The sequence below is a fragment of the Serinus canaria genome, chromosome 4 (genome assembly GCF_022539315.1).
Source record: "Serinus canaria isolate serCan28SL12 chromosome 4, serCan2020, whole genome shotgun sequence".
Classification (NCBI taxonomy): domain Eukaryota; kingdom Metazoa; phylum Chordata; class Aves; order Passeriformes; family Fringillidae; genus Serinus; species Serinus canaria.
The window spans coordinates 1,655,481-1,678,934 of record NC_066317.1 but is presented as its reverse complement, the minus strand read 5'-3'; the positions used below and the strand labels follow the sequence as shown (position 1 = coordinate 1,678,934).

The following is a 23,454-nucleotide window of genomic DNA, read 5'->3' as shown; positions in this document are numbered from 1 at the left end:
ACAGCTTCTGGCCTGACTGTGTGCTGCATGTCCCTGTGACACAGGGGACAGCATCCTCTGCCCCCTAAGCTGTCACCAACATGTTGATGCCACACACGCCAGAGCTACTCAGGATAACCGCAGGTGCTGATCCTCCCTTCTGCCCAGGCTGCAGCTCTCCTGACTTGGCAGGGGTACTGAGGGAACTGAAACCCAGTTTTGTGTCTCTCTTCCTTTAGAAGACACGAGTCAGTGTTTACACTGAGGAAAGCAACAGGCTGGCTGCCTTTGGGGGACTTGTAAGGCTGAGCCCAGCCATCCCAGGGCGAGGAACAGCCTTCACACAGCTGATCCCCTCCACTGCTCTGGAATTACTCATGGAGTGGGCCCTCGTGGCCAGAGCATCTGGAATCTCTTTTCCCTGCATCCTTCCATGTGTCTGTAGCTAAGAATAGTGTCTTTTCTTGGAAACAGCAAACTCAGGAGAGAGCTGTGAAGGCAGTGCTGGCTGGGGCAGCTCCCAGGACAGGGAAAGGGATGGGCCACGCTCAGTGCCTGCCCCAGCAGCAGCCACACCCCTGTTTACAACAAACAAGACACAAACATACAAACTGTGATGTAGCAGCCCCAAAAATACTGCTCTCTGGGGTTTTTTGCCACTTGATTGTAAGTATTCTTCAGACTTCTGGCCACAATGAAGTGATTCTCAATTTGAACTAAATTTGGAATCAGGTAACTTTTCCCCTTCCTCCTGTAATTTAAAGACTGCACCTTGTGCAGAGCAGACAGGCTTTGCTCTGCTACCCCATGACAGTCCAGTTTGCTCACTGGTGGGACCTGGAGGCCTCTCCATTCCTGACTTCCATGAGTCTCAGAAAAGGCAAACTGTTTGTACAGGAGGGAGGGGAGCTGGGCACTGCACAGGCTGCTGGATCTTACTCTAGCCTGTAATTCATCACAGGGCAGTGCAGGGTTCCTGATATGTGCCCTCATTTCCTATGTTTGACTTAATTAAACCTGCATAAATTAATAATTCAGTCATTATCATTATGAGCTTGATTATTGCTAGGAGATTTGACTGAACTGGACTGGCTGAACTGAATCTATCTAAATACAACCTCCTACTTTTCCTATTATTCTACAAAGCACCTCCAGCACTGTTAATAGAGAATCCCTTCTCTTTAGCCTGAGCTAAGCCATTGATCCAGCCTCTCCATGGATATGTGGCTGGTTCTCAGCTTGTGCCCTCCCACTACTACAAAATTCATCTAAAGACCTGACATTTCTCTCCTGTGTTATCATTTTCCTAATAATGTTGGCATTTTCTTTTCACCAGAGGGGCCAAAGCCCAGGTATTGTAGGAATCAGGCAGAGGATTCAGACTTAGCAAACTGAATTGGACTAAAATGGAACAACTGAGAGCAGATCAGAGGAGCTTCTCTCTACAGAAGGAGCAAAGACCTTCTCTGTCTCTTGGGCCTGCTTTTATTCACCACTTGCTGTCAAAGGACAGCACAGCAGCAGAGAAAGCAGTGAAAACACAGAGCACCTCCATGATTGTACCAAGACTTCCAGCTTTGCCAGTGCCCAACCATTGCTCTGACTGGAGAGCAAAAGGCAAATGCTGGATTTGCTGGCTCTGAAAGCCCTTGCCCACCTGCATGTTCTCCGTAGCATCCCCAAGCAATCCCCCAAAAGTGATGGCATTGGTGACAGTGGCCAGGTAGATGAAGAGGATGGCTGAGAGGGCCTGGATGTTCAAAGCGTCGTAGAAGTCGCTGGCGAAGAACGGTGCTTTCCTCTTGATGTCTTTGATCAGGCCCCCACAGAACCTGCAGGGACAAGCAAGAGGAGACTCAGGCAACATGTCCCACAGTGGAACTCACCAGGCTAAGCCATCAGACACTGCCAGCAAGGAAGTGTTATCTCAGAGGAGTGAAATCAGCACAGCTGTGGTGGTCCAGGGATGTCAGAGACAATGCTGTAAGGAGAGATAATTCCTCAAACTTGTGATGCTGCTGGAAAGGGACAAATTGCAGGACTACAAGCCAGGCTTCAAAAAAAACCAGACCATCACATTTTGTATTTCAGGAAGTTCATCTGTTGGCTTTTTTTCCCCCAAATATATTAGTTGATGTAATAAAGTAGGTTAACTCTGGTCTTAGTCCCTGCCTGAATTTCTCCACACAGCAGACACCGTGGCTGGGTGAGCCAAACAATCTGCTGCATGGAAAAATGCTTCCAATTAATAACCAACAAAAGAACTAGAAGTGAAAACGTAAGGAAAACACTCTTGGATGACAAAAGAACTCACTTGCAGACATCCCTTTTTGTATGATCACAGACACTGCCAGCATAAAAAATGCTTCTTTAGCCTCTTGTTCCCCTGCTCACAGCTCCCCACCTCTGCCAGGAGTGCACAGACACTGTGACAGGCAGGCACACGCCACCTTCTGACCCCAAATCAGGACACTCCACTGCCTTGTACACACCAAGGCGCTGTGAAGACTTTCAGACTTTTCTCCCAGAGTTTAGACTAGAACTTAAACTGAAAAAGAAGATTCAGAGTAGGAGGGAGGGCGCAAAGACACCATGAAGCTCTGTGCAATGATCTCGATATGCTGAGCTCCGGTTTCATGGCCACCTGAGCTGCATTCCCACTCCAGTGGACTTTAACATGGCACAAAGCAGAGTAATAAAGCAGACAGCAGGGCCTGGGGCACTGTTACCTTCTCTATTTCTATCCCATAAAAGCCTTTGGCTGTGCAATCCAACTGCAACACTAATGTCCAGAAAAGGGAACATCTCTGCTTTTGGCTAAAGCACTCCTTCAGCAATCCAAACAGATTAACTGAGGCTTGTACCAGCCATGTTTGTGTCCCTTGCAGTTCATCTGACTTCACAGGCTCCCAGCAGGCAGCACCTACCTGGGCCTTGTGTCCTTTTGAATGGCTCTTTATCATTTACTGAGCACCTGATCCATGACCTCCTGCCAAGCTGGATGTTCTGAACCCTTCAGACATCCTCACTCTGGGCACAGGAAGCCCCCAGGACACATTCTGGGCTCACACCTCAGCCTGTACAGGCAGCCCACAGGGCTGGGGATGCTTTGGCAAGGGAAGCACTGCAGGGGGAGGGGTGTCACCGACCTGCCCGTGCGCTGCAGCTCCTCGCAGTCGCCGTGGCCGCCGCCGCCGTGGCCGCCGTCGTGGGGCGTGTCGCCGTTCATCTGCAGGTTCTCCCCACCCGAGTACATGTTCTTCCTAGGCCAGGACACAGCACGTCACCAGCACCAACAGGAACCCCAAAGAGCCCAGCCAACTACCAGCTGTGTTCCTGTGTGCCTATAACATCACCTCAAAAGGTACAGACTTCCAGGAACATCCTCCCTCCAGCTACCAAGGAAGGCCTGAAAATACCTGCAGGACTTTCTAAATAGTGACAGCCAGGTGCAGGTCGCTGCACACACCTGGCACAAGCAGAACACTGCCTCTTCCCAGCCCCTCTGCACACCTCATGCCCACAGAGCCCTGCTATTACCTCTTATCCGAAGAAGGGAGAGACTTGGGGGGCTCTATCCTAATGGCTGGATCCCATTCCCCAGGGGGGAGCACAATGACTTCATCCAGAAATTCATCGATGCCTGCGATCAGGTCCTGACGGTCCTTGGCTTTATAGGCAATGTCATGGAATACCTAAAAGGAAAAGAGACTCCCTGTGGGAAAAGGTTTGCATTTTCTGTGGCCCTGACTCCAGAAGCAGCTGCTGAGCTCTACAATATCAACTAAATTCCTCCTCAGAAACCTCTGAAAAAGTAACAGGCCATGAGGCACAAGGAGGTGTGACCCTCAGAAAGCCCCTTCCTTTGGCTGGATAACAACAGAGATTCTTTCCTTTTAGGCATATATCTAATTTTAAGGAAACCATCTTTCTAGCCTTTAAGAATGTTAGTAAAGCAATTATCTATATCTTTAGTGCAAAAAAGTTTTCCTGTACACAAGGACTTTCAATTACACTTGCAGAAGACACTCTGACAAAGCTACCTACTTCAATCTATCAAACCCAGATTCATTTTCAACCCTGTGACACAGAACTGATGACAGTATTTACTCCAAAACAACATCATAAACTGATTTTAGTGAAATCAGGCCTGGTATTAATCATGAAGGACAAATGAGGAAAGGGCGGGGGGAGGAAAAAAGCATTAATGCTGAATTTTACAGGAATCCTCTGGACTGAGGATTCCTGTAAAATTCAGCATTAATGCTTTTAAGAGGAGGTGGATCAGTGCATGTGACAGACGAGCTGGTGGCAGGAAGGGACTCTGGGGCTGTGGGAAGCAGCTCACAGAGTGACAGAAAGCAGCAGAGCTGTGATGAAGGAGCTGTAGGAGAGCGAAGCAAGGCCAAGAAGCAAAGCTGATGTGAAGAGCCCCGGTGCACAGGGCCCCAGGGATGCTGGAAGAAAGGAGCTGTAAATGACTCCTGAAAGCCCAGCACAGCAGCAAGGAGGGGCCAGCTGCTCCTGGCTACAATAAACACTGCCAGTGCTCGGGACACAGTGCCACACATGGCACCACATGGGGGAAACTCGCCATGAGCATCACCTGCATACCCGTGGCTGTGGGATTCTGGGATGGCAGAATGGGACACAAGGAATAACTTCAACACAATGGACTGATTTCAACAATTAATTCACAGCTGATATGAAAGAGTGATTGCTAGCAGGAGAATACACACAGCAGACAGACCCCTCCCAGAGTCACGCTTTTAACAAACACCAAGCCAGAGGCACTAATTATGTCAACAGATGGACGATATTGGGACATGAGGAGATAAGATGGCTATTTCAGCTTGATGTGGCCAGGCTGGAGGGAAGGACACTGTTACTTGGGAGCAGCATTTCCCACTGGAGATGCCAAGACACCTACCTCATCCGACATCAGCGTGGCAATGGCTCGGCCGATCTCATGGTAGGACTTGGCTTTGCCCTTTGGTCCCAGCAGAATGAAGAGAAATCTGACAAAACCAAGAGATTGTTCCCCCTTAGGATGGCAAAATCAACTGCTTATTACTTACACAACACCTGAACAGAAATTTGACTGTAAAAACTTTGTTTTGTGCTCTTTGTTAGAGATCTGGAGGCAGCCAGAGGCCTCAAGCTCACTTTGGACCAGAGGTTGCACCCTGTGGCACACCATGGCCCGTGCACCACAAAAGCCTGCCCACCTCCATGGGGTTTTGTTTCACAGAATCACAGAACAGTTTGTGTTGGAAAGGATCCTAAAGGCTATCTACACCCTCTACTAGCCAGGTTCCTCCAAGCCCTGTCCAACCTGGCCTTGGACACTTCATTTTTCACATGATGTCTTTGGGCAGCGACTACATCCAAGTCACTGCTGAAGAGTTTAAAAAACACCACGATATGAAACCTTTGGAACTGCAAACATACAGATGAAATAACCTCACCAGAAACACCTATCCCCTTCCAAGAGCTGGATTAAATATTATTTTATCTCCCTAACTCAAATATGATGAGGTACTAAGTTAAATGGCCTATGAGGAGTATTATATCCAAACAAGTACTTTCTGTTCAAGAGAATCTAGAATCCTAAAAGGAAAAAGGCAGCAAGTTAGTAGGACAGGATCCATAAATACATATTGATTGGCATTACTACACAACACCTCTTAACTGAGTGCTCCACGAGGCGTTTGAGTGTTTTACTGGAGGTTCACGGGGAGGTGAGTAAGCCACACACACCCAGGTCATGTCCTCTGCTCTCCTCCCACCTCCTGGAACTTTCCCTGCTTTACCAGTTCTTACAAAATAACACTCAAGAAAAACTGTTCCTCAGCCAACTCTTTCCAAACTCCAGGATGCAAATTAGCCAAACATATTAATATATAAAAAAAGAGGTTCATAACTTCAGGAGCTGCTGCTTGGCATTCTCCTGGTTTTCCAGGAGAACCAGACACTTTCATAACCTCTTCTGCAATAACCCCAACCAGCTGGCTCTTTTCCAGCACCTGAATGCTCCTGCACCACTAAAACACTGCTGAAAACAATGAGACTGTGGCATTTTCCAAATTCTTGGTTGTAATTCAGCTCAGAACTGCCTTCATTGGGTAGAATAAAATCTTTTCACAGGCCAGACATTACAAACACAAAAACATTAATGCCTTTTAGTGGCTGTAGCAGTAATATGCAGACAGGAGTCCATTTGTTCATGCAGAAAAGCCCAATCTTTATTCTCTTGGTCATATTTTTTTTACAGGATTATCAGAAGGCACTGTGTCAGATCTTGTTGGTGGACAATACATTCACACTTAGTTTATTGGTTAGCACATGGTATTTTGCATGTCTATCAAACTTCTGTATTTATAGTTACTTTACATATTTTTTCTACTGATTCCCATGAGACAGGTGTTATTGTTTATGCAGGTGCTTGTTGTTTTCCACCTAAGAATAAGTTGTTGTGTTAACAAGCTTTTATATTAAGATGGTTCTTGCATGGGAACTTGTAAATGACTCAGCTGCACTTAGAAGAAATGACAGGCTAGCTACTAATTTAACAGAGCAGGCCTGACTTCAGGAGTCCTTTCTTTTATAATTCTTCTACCTGCCTACAAGTGGCCTGATCTAGAGTACATGTGCATAGATTTATTATCCTTTAGTTATGAACATTTCCAGCCACAAAAGCTCTCACTCCATGCTCTGCCATACCCCTCCTCTTCCTCTACTCAAGGCCACCCAAGAACTCCTCCCTGCTGTACACAACACATGCTGAGATATCCAGTGCCCATTTCTGACACCTAACATTGCTAATAATGCTGCCAGGCAGGGAATGGGAGGTTCCACCAAGCTCAAAGTCTCTCACAGAAGTAGTAACAAAATCCAGTGTTTCTCTCAATGCATTGCTAGAACAGCAACTCCATAAGGGCTGAAGGCACCTGAACAAAGGAATGTCAGCCAAGTCCTGGAGGAAAAGTGTCTTTGCAGTGCAAAGCCTCTGTTGGGGGGCCAGGGAGCACCAGACTCCTGGATCTGCCCCTTGCTTCCCAAGTACCTTGGGCAAGTTACCTCACTTCATTTGAGACCTGCAGACACCAGCCTTTCCCAGCTCTGCACACCAGACTGTGCAAGTCTGTGCAGCTTATCTCCAAAAAACATCTTCTCCTGGCTCATTCCTCATCTTTCTCCCCATCTTCACTGCATTAAGCAGCAGCCTTGAACACACAATTGTGCATTGCTCTGATGAAAATCCAAAGTCATTCCCAAGCCATGTTGCCAGCTCAGGGCTTCCCCAAAGGAGGAGTCCCAAGTACTGTGGGATTAAAATTGACACAAGAAAACCAAAGGCCTTAAAGGTTTTCTCAGTGTGACCAGTAAAAAGAAAACTCAGGAAAGGCTGGGATATCTCTGCTCCAGCTGCACATCCCTGATGTTTCTATTACTAGCCCCTGTGCTCTGGAGCCAGACTGGGAGAGCTGGGGGTGATCAGACTGGAGAGGAGAAGGCTCCAGGGAGACATCCCAGTCCCTTCCTGTGCCTAAAGGGGCTACAGAAGAGCTGGAGAGGGACTTGGCACAGGACATGGAGTGACAGGACAAGGGAGAATGGCTTCCCACTGACACAGGGCAGGGTTACATTGGATATTAGGAGGAAATCCTTCTTGTGAGGGTGGGGAGGCCCTGGCAGAGGTTGCCCAGAGCAGCTGTGGCTGCCCCATCCCTGGAAGTGTCCAAAGCCTGGTTGGACAGGGCCTGGAGCAACCTGGGATAGTGGAAGGTGTCCCTGCACATGGCAGGGGGTTGGAATGGGATGGGCTTTGAGTTCCCTACCCTTCCAACCCAATCCATTCCCTGCTTCTCTATCTGCAGTTGCTGAAGAGCAGGAAATGTTCACCCCAGACAGAGGGGCTGGACCAGCCCTGAGCCAAAACCTGCATGTTTAACCCCCTCCTGCCCTACAGAGAGCCAGCAAGAGAGGCACACAGGTCACACTGGCAGTACTGGAGAGCTGGCCCACCCCAGTGCCTCAGCCCACAGCACCACAACTCAGCTCCCACAGCGTTGGGAACCCCGGGAGGCTGCACAGCGCCCAGCTGGCACCGTGTGGCACCTGCAGTTTCCCCAGGGAATCAACAGCTGAACCACAGAAAAGGAGAGGCCCCATAGGACAGAAGGCTGGGCATGCCAGAGGCTCCAGCATCCTGCAGACTGCAGGCTGCAAGTGCAGGCCCACGGCAGGAATGCACCCAGCACCGGAGATGTTCCATCACAGCTCCTCCTGGCCCGGAGGGGATTTCCTTGATTGAATTTTCTAGGATGCAGCCATGGCAAATGGCTCTTCAGCACTCATGAAAGCCACCTAATGAGCCTTCCTGCTCTGATTAGGACCAGTGTTTGCTTTGGAGAACAGCAAATGGATAATACTATTTCCTGGGAAAAGTGCTGGCATGGAAGGACATACTGCCTTGATTATTGCTGCTGAGTAATGAGGCTGCCCAGCAATCCTGGATCTAACTTCCTGGCTCCCACCACCACAGCAAACAAAACCTCATCCTGCAACTGCTGAAAAGAACTCAGAGATATGTTACAAAAATAGTCAGTGGGATTAGAGTTGGAAGCTGCAACACTGAAGCACACAGAGGCCAGGAGTGCTGGGGAGTGAATAACCTGCTAGAGAATGAAGGCACATCTGGGTCCCCACACTCCTACCTGAATATCCAGAGTGTACAGACAGCTGGGGATGTGGCTGTAAGAAACCACTTGATCAAACTCCAAGAAACACAAACACTGCTACTACCACTGCAGAGCAAAGCTAGATGCACTTTTCCCTTTGTCTGGCACACAGAAAGAGGCAAGGATTCCAGCAGCCATCTAACTTCCACTCCATACAAGGGCTGTGACACTGCTATGAATTCACACAGGGTGGCTTAGACAGGCAGGCATACTCAAGCAGTGACTTCAAATATTAAAGAACCCAAGATATACTGCTATTTGTGAGACTGAGATTAATTTGCAACGTGAGTCATAATAAATAAAATATTTCTCTGACATTTTTCCTTGAGCCATTATGCATTACAAAGCAACAAGCCCCAGTAGAATTGTATGTCCAAGTGCACCTGACTTTTTTTTGCCCCAGGAGGGCCGGAATTGAATTTTCCATTTGATCTGAGCTAAAGTGGAATAATATGTACAGCAAAAATGTGCAGAGGGAACCTGGGATCTGTAGAGAAGGGGCAGGAAAAAAGCCCCAGGACTTCAATTCAACACTGACAGTGCCCTTTACTGCTGAGCTGTTAAGTCAGTGTGTTTGTGGAATGGCTTACTTAGAACCAACCTCAGGAGCTGAAAAGGATCAAGCAGCTTCAGTGAGTTTTGTTCCTTTGCACCACCACCACTGCTGAGGGTCCTGCACGTCAGGGCATGGAAGGCATGGAGAACACCTGCAGGCCCGCTGTTCCCACAGTGCCAGGTGGAAATGCAGGTGCCTGGGTGGTGCCAGGGGGGCTGGCTGTCCTTACCGTGTGGGCACGGGCACCTCGGTGAGCGCTCCCAGCATCACCGCCTGCTGCAGCCGCACGAAGGCAATGAAGGGGCTCTCCAGGAAATCCACCTCCCCCACCAGCACGTTGGAGGCCTCCGCGTCACGGGGCAGCTTCTTCATGAATTTGTTCTTCAGCTGCAGCAGTGCAAGAGGAAGGGAAAGAAAATTAAGTTGCGTTGGGCACGTTCTTCTCATCTCTGCACCTCTGTGTGGTAACTGTTCGTGCTGGTGGACCCTGCAGTCTGGATCCAGCCATGGAGAAATGTCATCAGCAGGGAAGGGGAAAACACCCCAGCAGCAGCAGCAGCACCACTGGGTTCTAAAACTCAGCCTCTGCAAGACGCCTTTGTTTGAACTTCAGCAGTGGCAGAATGAATTTGGAATTGAAGGCTTTTGAAAAGCCTGCCCTCAGCTGGTTCCCAACCTGCCCCCTCTCCCTGGGTGATCTCTGGAGATGCTCTGTGTGTGCCTGGCAAAGGGTGAATGGAGAGGGAGGATGTACTGCCAGGAGCACCAGCGAGAGGGGGGCACTGAACTGGGCTATGAATCCCTAATGAGCTGCATGAGGGGACTCAAGGAAGGAGGAAAACAGAAAGAGTCTCCAGAAAATCCATGAATTGACTCAACAGGAAGAAAACTGCTGGAACTATTCTCCCCCTGCATGCTTCAGTCAGGATTACCACCAGAAGAAACAGTAAATAAGCATCAAGGAACACTGAGGAGGAAGTCTGGAAAAGCCCTACCAGTTCTTCCACAGACAGTGTCTGGGAGCGTGGTGGTGGTAAAATGGGAAGATGGCATATCCACAACAAACATTCTATTTCCCTCACCAGGCTGGCTGTGTGGCTGAACAAAGCCCATTCAGCAACAGCAGGGCTGGTCTGGACACCTGGCCCAAACCCAGGTGATTCTCTGAGCCAGAAGTGACCTGCAGGGTTTCCTGTGGCCACCCCACTCCTGAGGCCTAAGGCTCCAGCCCCTTCCCCTGACCAGCACAGCAAACTACTGTCACTAATTCTGAAGAGCTGCCATTAGAGTGGGGTTTTTAATCTCCAAATGAGCTTTGCAGCACCACTAACCACTTTCTTAAATCATTTATCAGACAGGTAATGAGTGCAGTCAGCACTTAAAAGCCATTCTGAACCATTCCCCAAAGAAGCTTTGGAAAGATCTGACTCCTCAGCAGCATCCAGGAACAAGGGAGGGATGAAGGAACTTCTCTTTCCTCTGCCAAATTGAACATCATTCCACCCCAACCACTAATGTTATGTTAAAAGCCACAGGTCTCCAGCACTGTACTTGCAAAAAGGCACAGCAACCTCAGAATCTCAATTTCCTTAAACGTAATGGAGCACTCGGATCATCACCACCACTCTGGATCAACGGGAAATGAAAGCAGCTCCTGAGTACACACTCCTAAGTAGCACTTAGGGAAGGGTCATTTCTGTCCCTGTCTCTCTGTTTTCCTGCTCACACATAGTTAAAATCACCTGATCACCTTCCCACAGCTTATCCCTTGAACATCTGCCTCCAGGGGAACCTTCCAGGCTCCAGGCTGCTCCATCACCCAAGGATGCTTTAGAGGGGCACTGGGGATATGGGGAGAAACTAGGCAGGCCAAACTGCTCTCTGCATCAAGAAAAACAGCAAAAGTAAAGGAAATTCCAATTAACCAAACTTTCTAGAAGCTTTTCCTTTGCTCCAGAAGGGTGGCATTGATTGTACTGGAAGAGTCATTTTCACTGGAGCTCCGTGGAGTGAAAGTACATCAGGCTGACAGACCTCAAAACTGGGAATGTCTGCTTGCAAGTGTGGAGATGAGAAGATGTTCCAAGAGGAAAAGCAGCAGTCACTCCCACAATCAATCACAGCACTGCATTCCCAAGAGTGGGATCCAGCCAGCGCTTCCCTGTCCATGGGTCCCCAGGAAAGGCAGGAGGGCTCCTCTAAACAAGGCCAATTTCTTTTTTAACTCCAGTGCTGGCTTTGGCACAGATCCCCTGTTGACATGGAAACACTGGGTTGAACACACACGGTGCCTACACCACAACAAATAAGAAGTGTTTTGTGCCTCCCTCTGACTGACCGCATTCATTCAGAGCCAGGCTCGTCCCACATCCAAGCCCTCTGGACACACAGATAACACCAGGTCAGGAAACTCCCCTTACATCAACATACATCCCCTTGCTTTATGCTGCTGCATCAGCTCAGGAATAGAAGGTCCCTGGAAAAATTTCCTGGGACATTTCCTTTCATGTCCCCTTTATTTTACATGTTGAGCACTGAAGGAGTCCTGGTGGTGCAGCCACTTGGAGCTGCCAAGGTCATTCTAACAGAGCACAGCCAAAGGATTTCTTGCAGGAGAGACTGGAGTGGGAACAGCAGTGGGAACTTCCCCAGCTTCCTATGGTCTGCTGGCACTATGGCACCAGAGGGGCTGAGAAAGCATCTACCTGACTCTTTTCAGTCACTCTCCTTCACACAAAAGCTGGAAAAAAGAGTTTAAAATGGTTTTTTTGATATTAACATGTGGCTGCCCCATCCCTGGAAGTGTCCAGGCTTGACAGGGGCTGGAGCAGCCTGGTCTAGTGGAAGGTGGCCCTGTCCATGGCAGGGGGTGGAATAGGATGATATGTAAGATCCCAATCCATTCTGAGATTCTGGGATTCTATGAATATGGTGCTGGTGAAAAATTTGATCCAACAACTTGATGTTCAGGAGCTGGAGGAATTCTCTGACAGATCACATCCCTGACATGCATGTGAAACCTGAACCTTCCAACATCCAGAGAAAAGGAGCAGGAAAGCTGCAGATTAGAGGAGTATGCTGGCTATGAATTCCCTAGATTAGCAGTTACACCATCCCAAACAGCACTGAAGGTTGCAGAACTGAGCATTGAGGATGTAGGAAGACAGGAAAATCACTGAAGGTTCAAAGAAGTTTGGTCAAAGCCCTTTTTCCTCTGAAACAAGGGCATGCAGTCCTCTACCTGTGTAAAACCAGGGACTGACTAAGGATGCAGGAAGGCAGTCCTGCTCCACACAACTCCTATAGACTGACCTCATCCCTCACAGTTCCTACAAGCACACAAAGAAATAAAACTGGGATGTTCTGTGTCTCCAGCAGACTCCCCCTGCCTGTATGGTCTCACTAACTGTCCAGCTTCCAGATGGGATGGCCAAATATCAACAGCCTCTCCCTGCTGCCAGGGTAAGTGAACCTGCTCCCTTTGCAGCTCCTGCTGTGGAAACATGATGGATTATTGCTGTGCCTGCTGCATGGCACACTGAGTCCTGCTCAAGGAAGCTGCCAGGCACCACCACAATGCCACAAACTCAATCAAGGCAGAACTTTGAGTCGATCAGCCATGAAAACTGAGCTCTAAGATGATGTCTCAAGGTGCAGGAGGACAAGGCTCCCACTTAGTGCAAAGCAGTTCATCAGCAGGACACAGCTAATTACCTAAGAGGATTTTTGGAACTCAACACTTAGCAAGAAACAGTTCTCACTACACCAAGAGCCAGGCATTATGTACACTGGAAGTTAAGAACTTTGGAGCCTGCTCCCAGCTGCATCTATTAACAGATTTCCCTATCAGTGCTACCAAAACATCTATTTTTATACCCAATTCCCCACAAAAGTCCATTATCTGAATTTCCAGAGACAGGAGGGGCAGTGGAGACTGTCTGCACTGCTGAGAGCTGCAAAGCTGCAGCAATGCTCAGCCCCAGCTTTGGGCTGGTCTAGCATTAAAACCACAATGACAATAGGATTAAAAATGTCACATAGCAGTTTGTCCAATCACAAAAAGCTATTTAACAATCCTCCTTCATCCCCAGGTGTGGCTGTGTGTACTAAAGGAAACAGGTAGTTTGGAAACACAACCAGTACAGGTGATGCAACATACTACAACACTGCATGACTCTGAGGTCAGTGCAAAACACACACTGCTCCCCTTCTTTTTCCATGGTGTATTTCTTTAGGCAAATATTAATTTCTTTTTAAATGTTCAATTAGTCTGAACTCACTATTCTACCTCCATTGTGTAGCTGTGTCCCTTTCAGGATGCACTTACAGAAGATGTGACCAGCCATTGTTGAAGGATGGGAGCCATCCCCAACTGGCCAGCAATGCTGTGCTACCCAAACAGTTTTTAAAGTGTAAAGACTCTCATTTGCATTCAAAATCACCATGGGACTAGGGAATGCTGGAAGATGCAGACAAAAAAAAAGAGATTCTCCGAAAGAAACAGCCAGGCTTTGAGAATAACCCACTTTTTGAACCCAGACAAAGGTTTTTTGAAACTTGCACAGAGCCCTCATTCAGCCACCAGTTTTTCTAAGAGTTGGAATAAAGTTACTCTTAGCCCTCAGAGGCGGCAGCCTTGGGAAAGGACGGAAGCACACACAAAGGCAGCCCGTGTGCCACACCACAAACATTACCCTCGGCTAAGGAGGGGGTCAAGGCCATGCAGATTTGTCACTGCAGGCCAGTTTGAACTCCATTACTGCATTTTGGAGCTGCTCTCCCATATCACCTGTCAGCACAGCCACCTTCCTGCTGGGACGTGCAAGGGGAGGTGGCACCTTTGTTCCACCAGCTGCTGCAGCAGGGACACGTTTCCCTGAGTGCTCCTGCTCTACCCCATAGTTCCTGTGAACATTCAGCCCTCAGGAGGAAGAGGATCCAAAATCCATCACTCCCAGGGTATTGTACCTCCTTTCTCATGGGGATCAGCAAGATGCCATCTATGTGGTGTCACTTGCTTCAGACCTTGTAAGAGATGGACCTGCTGTTTGCAAGGGTTGGTGCTTAAAGAGTGGAGGAACCAGTGACAGGACTGAAAAATGCTCAGTCCTCTTTGTTTCCATGGCTAAGGAACAGAGGGGCCCTTTCCCCAGCATCCAGCTGCTCTCCAACCACATCCCTGAGAGAAGGCTGGGCCTGGAGCTTACCTGGTCCTTCTCAGGCTTGTCCGAGATGTCGTTGAGGCTGGTGGAAGTCAGGTTTCGGTGAGCCATGGCCGGGCTGCCTGGAAGAACAACACCAACACCAGTTAAAGCACCTGCTTGGATCCACTCAGAACACAGAGGCTCAGGCTACAGCAACACCTTTCCCTGGGAGGCTGGTGTGGGGAATTCCAGACCCTGCCAAGCCGCTTTCTGTCACTTCATGTGGCACAAGGGGGGTTTAAGATGCTGACGCTTTGTCACCTCTGACCCTCACAGCAGCCCAGTGACTCCCAGGACAGCAGGAGTCCAAAGACTTTCCACAATTCCTGCCCGTGGGAGAAATTCAACACAGCACCACACTGCTGGCCAGCTCACCCAGGACCCACCACAAACTCATCCCTCCAGAGAGCTGGGACCTTCCAGGGTGCAAAGCCCTGGCCTCTGCCCTCCTCAGAGGGTGGCAGCTGCTGCTCCTTTGAGACAGCCCCTAATGAACGCCTCCCTCGCTCCAAGCAAGCTCAATAACTGAGCTCAGGAACCTTAAGCATCTCACTGATTAAAACAACATGTATGCCACACTGATGGGCCAGGAGTCACCCATTCCTGGCACCAGATTCTCCAGACAGGTGAAGAAACTCTCCAGAGACCCAGCAGAAAAATTAAATTTAAACCAACCCAAAACACAAACAAAAACCAAACCAATAAACCAAGACTTCTGGGACAGATACAGGGTCGGAAATCACAGTGGTCAGCATGAACAGTCAAAATTATCCTGAAATGTTCCCATCCCTTCTCATCACGTTTGCAGGAACCTCAAACAGCACCAGGAGCTTTTATCCCAGAGTTTCTGATCCTGAACTTCATTGGAATGAGAGGAAATATTAAGGGAAAAAAACTGGCAAGGAGGCATCTCCCAACTGAGGCTGTGTTTGGAGACAAAACTTACTTGATATTATTATAAGGAATGTCCAAGTTCTCAGTGTTCATCAGCTCCCAGCACAAACAATCTCAATAATAAATCAGCATCAGGAGCAAATAACCAAAGGAGTGGGAATAAAATACTCTGAACCTCCCAGAACTGGGTCTTCTTTACAACATATGTGGGGACAGATTCAAAGTAGCTGTACCTGCTCTATGTTACTGCCACTTCCAGCAACATCAGCACAGCCAAAGCCAAGCACAATTAGACAAATCATGTACTACAAAAGGGGATCCCCAGCTTCAACTCTTGCTGCTGTTATTTAAGACCCCACTTAGCTGCTATTTTTTCCAGATTACATCACTTGTTTGCTTTGTTTATTAGATTCCAAGCTGACTGTTCCCTGTGATATAACGACTCTTCTCCCAAGAGGAGGAGGCTTTGTGCCCTTGTGTCTCCCCTTGCTAGCAGCTTCCTTCTCCTGGGGGGGTCCACACAGCCACACAACTCAGAGCAGCTCCAAACAAACCTTCTCCTAATGGGCTCCACACAGCCACACAAACTCAGGAGCAGCTCCAAATGAACACATGGAGTACAGAATTTTGGCTGCTGAGACCCCTGTGGAGGACTTCTAGCCCATGACACTCACCCTTATGGTGCCTGCTAATAAAGGACCATTTCCTGATCAGGCCCAATTCTCACTCCTGTCTCTCTGGCAAAGGTGACCTGAGCCTGTCCATGGCTGTGCTCAGCCAAGGACTCATGAGGGAAGTACAGCAGGCAGTCCAAACCCCTCCATGCCATTACCTCGTCCTGTGAATCAGCTCCACAGTCATCTGGCAAGTGGAATACCCTGGAATTCAGACTTCAGTCACTTGTTGTGGTCACCAAAGAAAACCTCTGTGCCACCAGTGCCATAAGCTGTGCCTTCCTGGGAGGAGCAGTGCGCTCCTCTGATCAGGAGGCTCCCTGACACAGGGAATCGGATAGGAGCAGTGCCAGAGACCTGGCCAGCTCACCCCAGAGAGATCAAGCTGGCAGACTGTTTCTGAGGATAATTTATAAGAAAATTACATTTAAGGTCCTTTAACAGCCAAAGGATACTTCAAGAGACAAAAAAAGAGTGCCAGTGGCCACCTTAGATTACCTTTGGAAGGGGAGTGTGGCCTGAGCTACCTGCTTCATTCCAGAAGAAGGGAAACAGAACGAGACAGAGCGATAACAGGAGCAGCCGGAGCAGCAGCGCTCCCCCAGAAGGCCCCCACCCTCTCCCCAGGGTTAGTGCAGCAGCAAGCATTAGAGCCTGGCTGTGGCACTGCCCGCTGCCCCTGGCCCAGCGCTGCCCACACTTACTGAGCCATCCCACGCTGGGGCTGCGCGGCACTCCCAGCTCATCGTCCAGCGTGCGCGTGGCCAGGCAGGGCACGGAGCTCTCCAGCGGGCTGCGCGCTTGTGCCGGGCAAGCGGGGCACGGCGGCAGCAAGGAGCAGCGAGAGAGCAAAGGGGAAAAGTGAAAAGAAAAGAAAAGAAAATTATGGCAGAAAGAAAGGCTCAGGCAGTGGTACAGGGAAGCCAGGCAGGAGAGAAGGTTTGAGCTGCACAGGGCCATCACCAAAGCCCACTCATTTAGATCCTGACTTCTCCGCCGCGGCTCCGCCTCGCAGCGTTCGCTTGGCAGGGCTGGACACAGCTTTCCATCCCTGGTGTCTCAGATTCAGCATCTTTGAAGCAGATCTCATGGAAGTGAGCGAGCAGCTGCAGCGCTGGTGGCACTGAGCAGTTCCAGGCTGCAGCACCACCAGTAACAACAGGTTTTTGAAAACAAAGATCAGGTCATGTCCCAGGAGCCAACACTGAGCATCCTGACCCCATTTGTACACACTCAGGCACACCAATCCAGACTTGGAAATGCTCACCTCAGTCTGCAATGCTTCCAGTGATGCCAATACACACATTAATAGGGGTTTTCCAAGCATTCCTCAGACACCACCTCATTTCTGGTATTGTTCAGCTGATGCCACTGTTCAGCCATAAAGGCACTAAGGTCACAGTTCACGTGAAAAGCACTGAACTGATTACTGCTGAACCAGAGGAGCCATGGCTGCCTCATCCCTGCAAGTGTCAGGGCCTGGAGTAACCTGGGCTAGCAGAAGGTATCCTTCCAGTGGCAGGAGGCTGGAACAAGATGGTCTTTCAGCTCCCTTCCAACCCAAACTCCTCTAGGATTCTAAAGTGGAATAAAACCTCTCTCCCCCCTGCAGCCAGGTACCCTCCTGTCTGTGCCAACAGCCTGCTATTCCCACTCAACTGTTTCCAAACCATGCTGCCAGCACAGTGTGAACAAACAGTGCTCAGGAGGTGTTTAGGCAGCACCCACTCAGTGATGGGACCGTGCCATTATTTATGGTGGTTTAACACACACACTTAAACACATCACAGCTTTCTACAGGCTCTGCCAGCTTGGGTTTAGCAGCATTTCATCATTTCTCACTTGCCAAAGGCTCTCACAGGTGTTAAATTATACGAAACGCTGGCAGGCACAAAGCTCTGAAAGAAAAATCTCAAAATGGAAAGCAAATGTCATCACAGAAGGCTGGTAAATACTGGTCAGTCCTCGGGCACCTGCAGAAGGGACAGGGACCACGGATCCCACATTACAGCATGGCAAAGCCCAAGATGTGCCACCTGGAGAGCTGCTAGCCCACGTGTCACATTCTGCTCCAGGGGTGCAGGACAAGGGCTGTGCCAGGAAGGGATACAAAGAACTCTTCAAAGGCCACTCAACAAAATGAGACACACACAAAAACCTGGCAAAATCCCACCAAAAACCCCTGCAGGAGTCTCATCAATATGTAACACGGAAATATCCTTGCTGAACACTTCACACAGCTCACCCTTCTACCAATGGAAGCATGGAAAAGGGCTGTGATTTCACAAGGAAACCTGGAGGGATTGCTTAGTCCAGCTTTGTACACCCAGAATTTTGGCAATCTTTTTCCTACTGAACTGACAGCAAAGGAGTGCTGTGATTTATCCTCCTCCACCCATGGCACACAAGGAGCTACCCTCTTTTGCCCAATTCCTTTCCCAGAGCAAAGGGATTCCCAACAAAACATCCTGCCAGAGCAGGTGTCAGAGCACACCTTGGCTGTGTCTCTGCCCATCTGATCACTACCTTACCTTCAAAGAGAGCAGTGACATCAATGATGGGGGCTGACGATGACCCACCCAGGCATCAGAGCCACCCCCATCCCTAGGGAGGGTTGGGAAAGGACAGAGATGTTCCAGGATCAGTTATGGCAGGGAGATTGGCAGAGACATCTCTCTTTCTTAGGTTCCTGAATTTCTAGAGGCATCTGGGATAACTGCATGGGGCTCATTCATCTCAGAAGTCAAAAAAAAGAACATTTTGGAGGCCCTAAGACTTCAGTTATTTAAGTGCTCTGAACCAAGTGAGACAGAGGCACCACAGGATTTTTTTGAGCCACAGCCCAGCGTATATTTCCAAATTTCAAATCTAGCAAACAGATCCCACCCCTGGAAGTGTTCAAGGCAGGTTGGTCAGCTTGCAGAGGGTATTCCTGCTGAGCCAGTCAAGCAGGGGGCATCCCCCCCAGCCTGTAAAGCTGTTGTGCAGAGGGCAGGAGGATGCTCAGACCTATTGGCTGGAAGTGTCACTGACACTGAGATGAAAACAAACACCCACCTGGAAAGAAACTCAAGGGGAATTTAGGAGTGCCTGGGGCCGGTGGCACAGTCATTAGGGTGATTAGCTATGCTAAGAGACAGCTGCACTCCCGTTGGCCTCATAAAATTTTTATCTGTCTAAAGGACACATGAGACACCCACTGAATCCACAGGATAAGCTGATCAAATAGATTCTGTAGTTACTTTTCCATTAAAGTGTAAATAATAGATAACAGTAAGGACTACTCATCGGGTATTTGCCCCGTATGGCAGTCTCACCCTCCTCAAGTCTCAATGCACTTGTACTGCCATGAACACAGTGGGTTATACATCCTCAGAGCACATCAATATCCCAGGGGGGAGAACAGAGACAGAACAACATAGAAGGATGGCCAGACCAGGAAAGAATTCCTGGAGAATCAGTCCAACTGAGCCAGGACCTGCACAGCCCATTCAAAAGAACAAGAATTGAATGAAATTGAAATAACTTAAAATCCAAGTAAAGAAGTCCTTTAGACATGAAAAACGAGGAATGCCCTCTGTCAGTATCACTCTTCCTGGGATAAGCTCTGCCTAAGTGCAGGAAAAGGGGTTTGCAGCTGAGAACCGAGGGCAATCCCTACAAGAGGTGCCTGAAACACCTGAGCACCAGGAGCTGAAGATGTGTCTGTGTGAGGTTCAGCCTCCCACACATCATGGCTACAGGCCAGGGCTCTGCTCCCCACAGCAAAGCTGGCCATCAAAGGCCCAGGAAGGGCCAGAGTCACGGAGGTGGTACCAGAAAGCAGATGCCTTCCATCCAAACTGTGGGAAGGCATCCAGAAGGCCAGGCTGGCTGGGGCTTGCAGCAATGTGCTCCAGCAGATGGAGTCCCTACCCATGGCTCCTCCAGCTGTAGCACTCATCTGGCCATGCTGAGGCCCTTCCCTAAAGCTGTCCTTTCCTCCCAGTGCTCTCCATAGAGCCCAGTCCCTCTTCTCTCCATTGGCCTCCTACAGGGATGTTCCCTGAGAAGGCTCCCTTGGCTCACAGTACTGCACCTTGCCTCACTCCCTCTCTCACCACCTTATCAAGGCACTGGACAAGACAAGAGGCATCACCCAGAGCAAGGGACAGTCTCCACAGACACACACACACTCCTGCTGCAAAATCAAAGGGTGAGCCAAGGTAGGAAATATTAATGAAGTGTGAGAATAGGTTAGAGGGGAATGTTAGGGTGAGTTTCAGAAGCCAAACACAGCAAGCTAAGAGGCCTTTGGTAGAGCAAGAAGAAAATAATTTCTTCACTTGCTCTTATTTCTGGGTATTTTAAAATGGCAACTTTTAGCCCAATTTCCAGACCGCCACAGGAGACAGTCAAGAGAACTCCAAGGCATGACAAGAGGCATAAAACTCCTCTTTTTTTTATTACTAGGAGCAAGAAGACCCCAAATCTCCACCCAGGGGCAAGCACTGAGTCAGTGCCCAGGCCTCCATAGCTGTCTGCATACACACACACACACATTTAGGGACACCACTACCAACATGGCACTACCTATTACGCCTTTTTTAGAGAGAACAGGACATGTATTCACAACACACACCACAAAACTATTTTAGGACAAATGAAGCAGGATGGAAATCAGCTTTACCCCACTGGACAATGCTTGTATGGCAATAAAATGCAAGCTAGGTGTTACTGCTAGGTCATTTTTGATTCACAGTGCCACTGGCACCATTACAGACACACCATGTGCACGGAAGCTTTGTCTCTGCCCAAATATTTCAGGTGATCAGCCTTTTAAGGTTCAGGCCCCACCACAGTTTTTGGCGAATCTCTCTTTCCTATTGCTGCTCTTAAACCATCTCCTGGATGCCAGCTGTGAGAGCAGCCCTGCCTTCCAGCCTGCCCTGGATCCCTGCCAGTCCAGTGAAGGTGTGGTTAGAGCGCCGTGCCAGGGCCGAGCAGGCTGCAGAGCCCCCGCTGATGCGCCATCAGCACGGCCTCGCTGCTCCTGGGGTTAGGAAGCGGGGTCAGGGCCACGCAGTTAGTTCTGGGCGGGCAGGCTGCTGTGACAGAGAAGGCTAGAGCCAGGTAGCCTCTGCATTACCATTATCGGGGTTGGAAAACATCCTACTTGCACTGGAGACGGTCTTTCCAATGTCAGCCAGCGAGCGCAGGTTGGATTTCTTGGTCTGGTGCCGGTGCTTCCTGAGCAGCGTGTAGGTGACCTTGTCCTTCAGGTCGGGTTTCAGCAGCCCCGTCTCGATCTGATTGTCAACGATCATCTCTGTGGTCACACAGGAAGGGGGAGGGAGGGGAGAGCAAAATTAACCACAGAGCTCAACACAGCTTCCAGGAAGGGCAGAGAGAGAGGGCTTGGAGGCATTTTCACCCTGCCTTCTTGAAGGCTTTCTTACCATCTCAAAGCCAGCTTTTATTTGTATGAAAATCTCTTTTAGACATTCCTCTTGAAACAGAACACAAGCATTTCCATCCAGCATGAGCCAATAACACACACCTATTGCACTGAGATTCCCCTCTGCTATTTCCTACGTGCCATGGAGCCTATTTCAAAGACCAGGGTAGGCCAGTTCTTAGCTCAGAAATGGAATCCCCTCTGAGCCTGGACTTTCTTGAAGATACTATTACTCTATTGCAAGTTCTATGATGCCTCCATAAAGCACATAGCAAATCTTCTATCAGATTCAACAAGGCCTGAGATCACCTTGCAGGCCCCCAGTAAAATCTAATCTAAAGATAGGAAGAAATCCTGGAGATGAGCCACTAATTAAATCATTCACTTGCAGGACTGAAGTGATGGCAACTGCAAGCGGCAGAACTTGCTCCAGTTACCACAGGATGTATTAAATGCCTTTACTTTTCATGGAGCCACCAGGAGAAAAGGCCCCTGTGCAGTAAGTCTCACATGAAGCTGTTCCCTTGGTGACTCGAGTTCATGGGCTGTCCCCTGAGGGCAAGTGGCAGCTCATATTTGTCTGCTGGTAACTTCTATTTGTGCTAATAAGAAAAGTTATGGCAAGGGGGAGGCAGGACACGCATCACATTTGCTAACTCAGTGAGTCAGAAAGTCATCCTCTACGTGCTGCCCAGCATTAAAGCCTCTTCAAATCCTCAAGGAAGCACCCAGCTCTTCCTCTCAAATTAAGGCAGGGTGGGAATAGACACGTAGGTACCTTTACACAACATGCCTGGAAAAAGGTTGACCTTTGCTAAGTGTTACTTTAATACAAGCTTTTCTTGCTCATGGTTTTGGTTAGGGATTTTTGGAGCATTTCCTTCAGAACCAACATTCAAGTTTATCCTTCTCTATCTGGCACCTCCCTTCCCTGCTGCTGATAAAACATGACCAACAGAGTTTTTCTTTGGAGTTTTCCCTTCCTGTGTCACTACCAGACACAAGCCAAGGGATCATGATTAAATCATCCTGGAAATCCAGTCCTGGATATCCCTACCTGTCTGATTAAGGGTCTGGACCAGCAAAAACACCCTGCTCAGGACAGTGTCACAGCAAGAGCAGCCACCGATGTGTAATTTAATCTCCTAGGAATTAGATTTAATTTGGGGGTTGAGGAAAGAGATTGAAGGTGACATCTCGAAGGGACTTCAAAAGAAAATTTAATGTTTGAGGGTTTAAGGTTTCAGACCACGATGAACACCAGCTTCTGAAGCAGGTTCACCTTCAGCAGAAAACTTGAGAGCTTCTTGGGAGGTTTATTTTGTTCAAACTTTGCAAAGCTGTGCATTTGGATACACAGACACAAAAGCAAAGATACATATCAACATAAGCACTTGCAAAACTAAGTTCAAAACTCTGTATTGAACACCAGGAACAGCTGTAATTCCAAGTCTTATGACCCAGTGTATGGGAGAATTCCATGCCAGGATAATTTTGATCTTACTTCCCGAGATGATCATTCAAAGCACTGATTTTTGGCAGAGGAAGTACTTAATTTTGCTCTTTTAGATCTTCTTGTGTAATGGCTCTTAAACTCAGCCTTTTGGTTAAATGTCCCTCCACTGGATGGCTCACTTGGAAAATTTATTTTCTCCAAGTTCTCACACACCATGGGCAACATGATCTGGCTCTGAGCACGTCACCCAGCGTCACCCCGGGTCACAGCTGGTTTGACCGTACAAAACCTGCCCTCCCAGTCTGCAGAGCAGAGCACCAGCTGGTGCTGGGGGTGCTCTCCCCTCTCCCTTGCTGGGGGCTCCTAAACACAGCCCCACTGCCCTCAGTGGGCAGCTGAACACCTCGGCCAAGAGCAGCTCCTGGCCCGAGTTGTTCTGCATGAACAGCACCTGATGGGTGTCTCTGCCCCCAGACACGTGGCCCTTCCACATGTCACCTTTTCCACAGT

General features: G+C 49.0%; 1 protein-coding gene across 5 annotated transcripts in view; it reads right to left on the bottom strand.

Annotated features, from left to right (window-relative positions):
• Window positions 1–23,454, bottom strand: part of SLC4A4 (solute carrier family 4 member 4) — a 146,690-nt gene that overhangs the window by 24,547 nt on the left and 98,689 nt on the right. For 4 of the 5 annotated variants that reach the window (XM_018923526.3, XM_018923525.3, XM_018923527.3 and 1 more), the window contains 7 exons: window positions 21,180–21,359; window positions 14,487–14,563; window positions 9,509–9,666; window positions 4,910–4,997; window positions 3,520–3,674; window positions 3,129–3,242; window positions 1,637–1,811 (listed from right to left, as the gene is read on the bottom strand). In XM_018923526.3, coding sequence (XP_018779071.1) covers window positions 1,637–1,811; window positions 3,129–3,242; window positions 3,520–3,674; window positions 4,910–4,997; window positions 9,509–9,666; window positions 14,487–14,563; window positions 21,180–21,359 — 947 coding nt within the window. The remainder of the gene's footprint in view (window positions 1–1,636; window positions 1,812–3,128; window positions 3,243–3,519; window positions 3,675–4,909; window positions 4,998–9,508; window positions 9,667–14,486; window positions 14,564–21,179; window positions 21,360–23,454) is intronic. The other variant, XM_050973828.1, reaches the window with a different exon arrangement.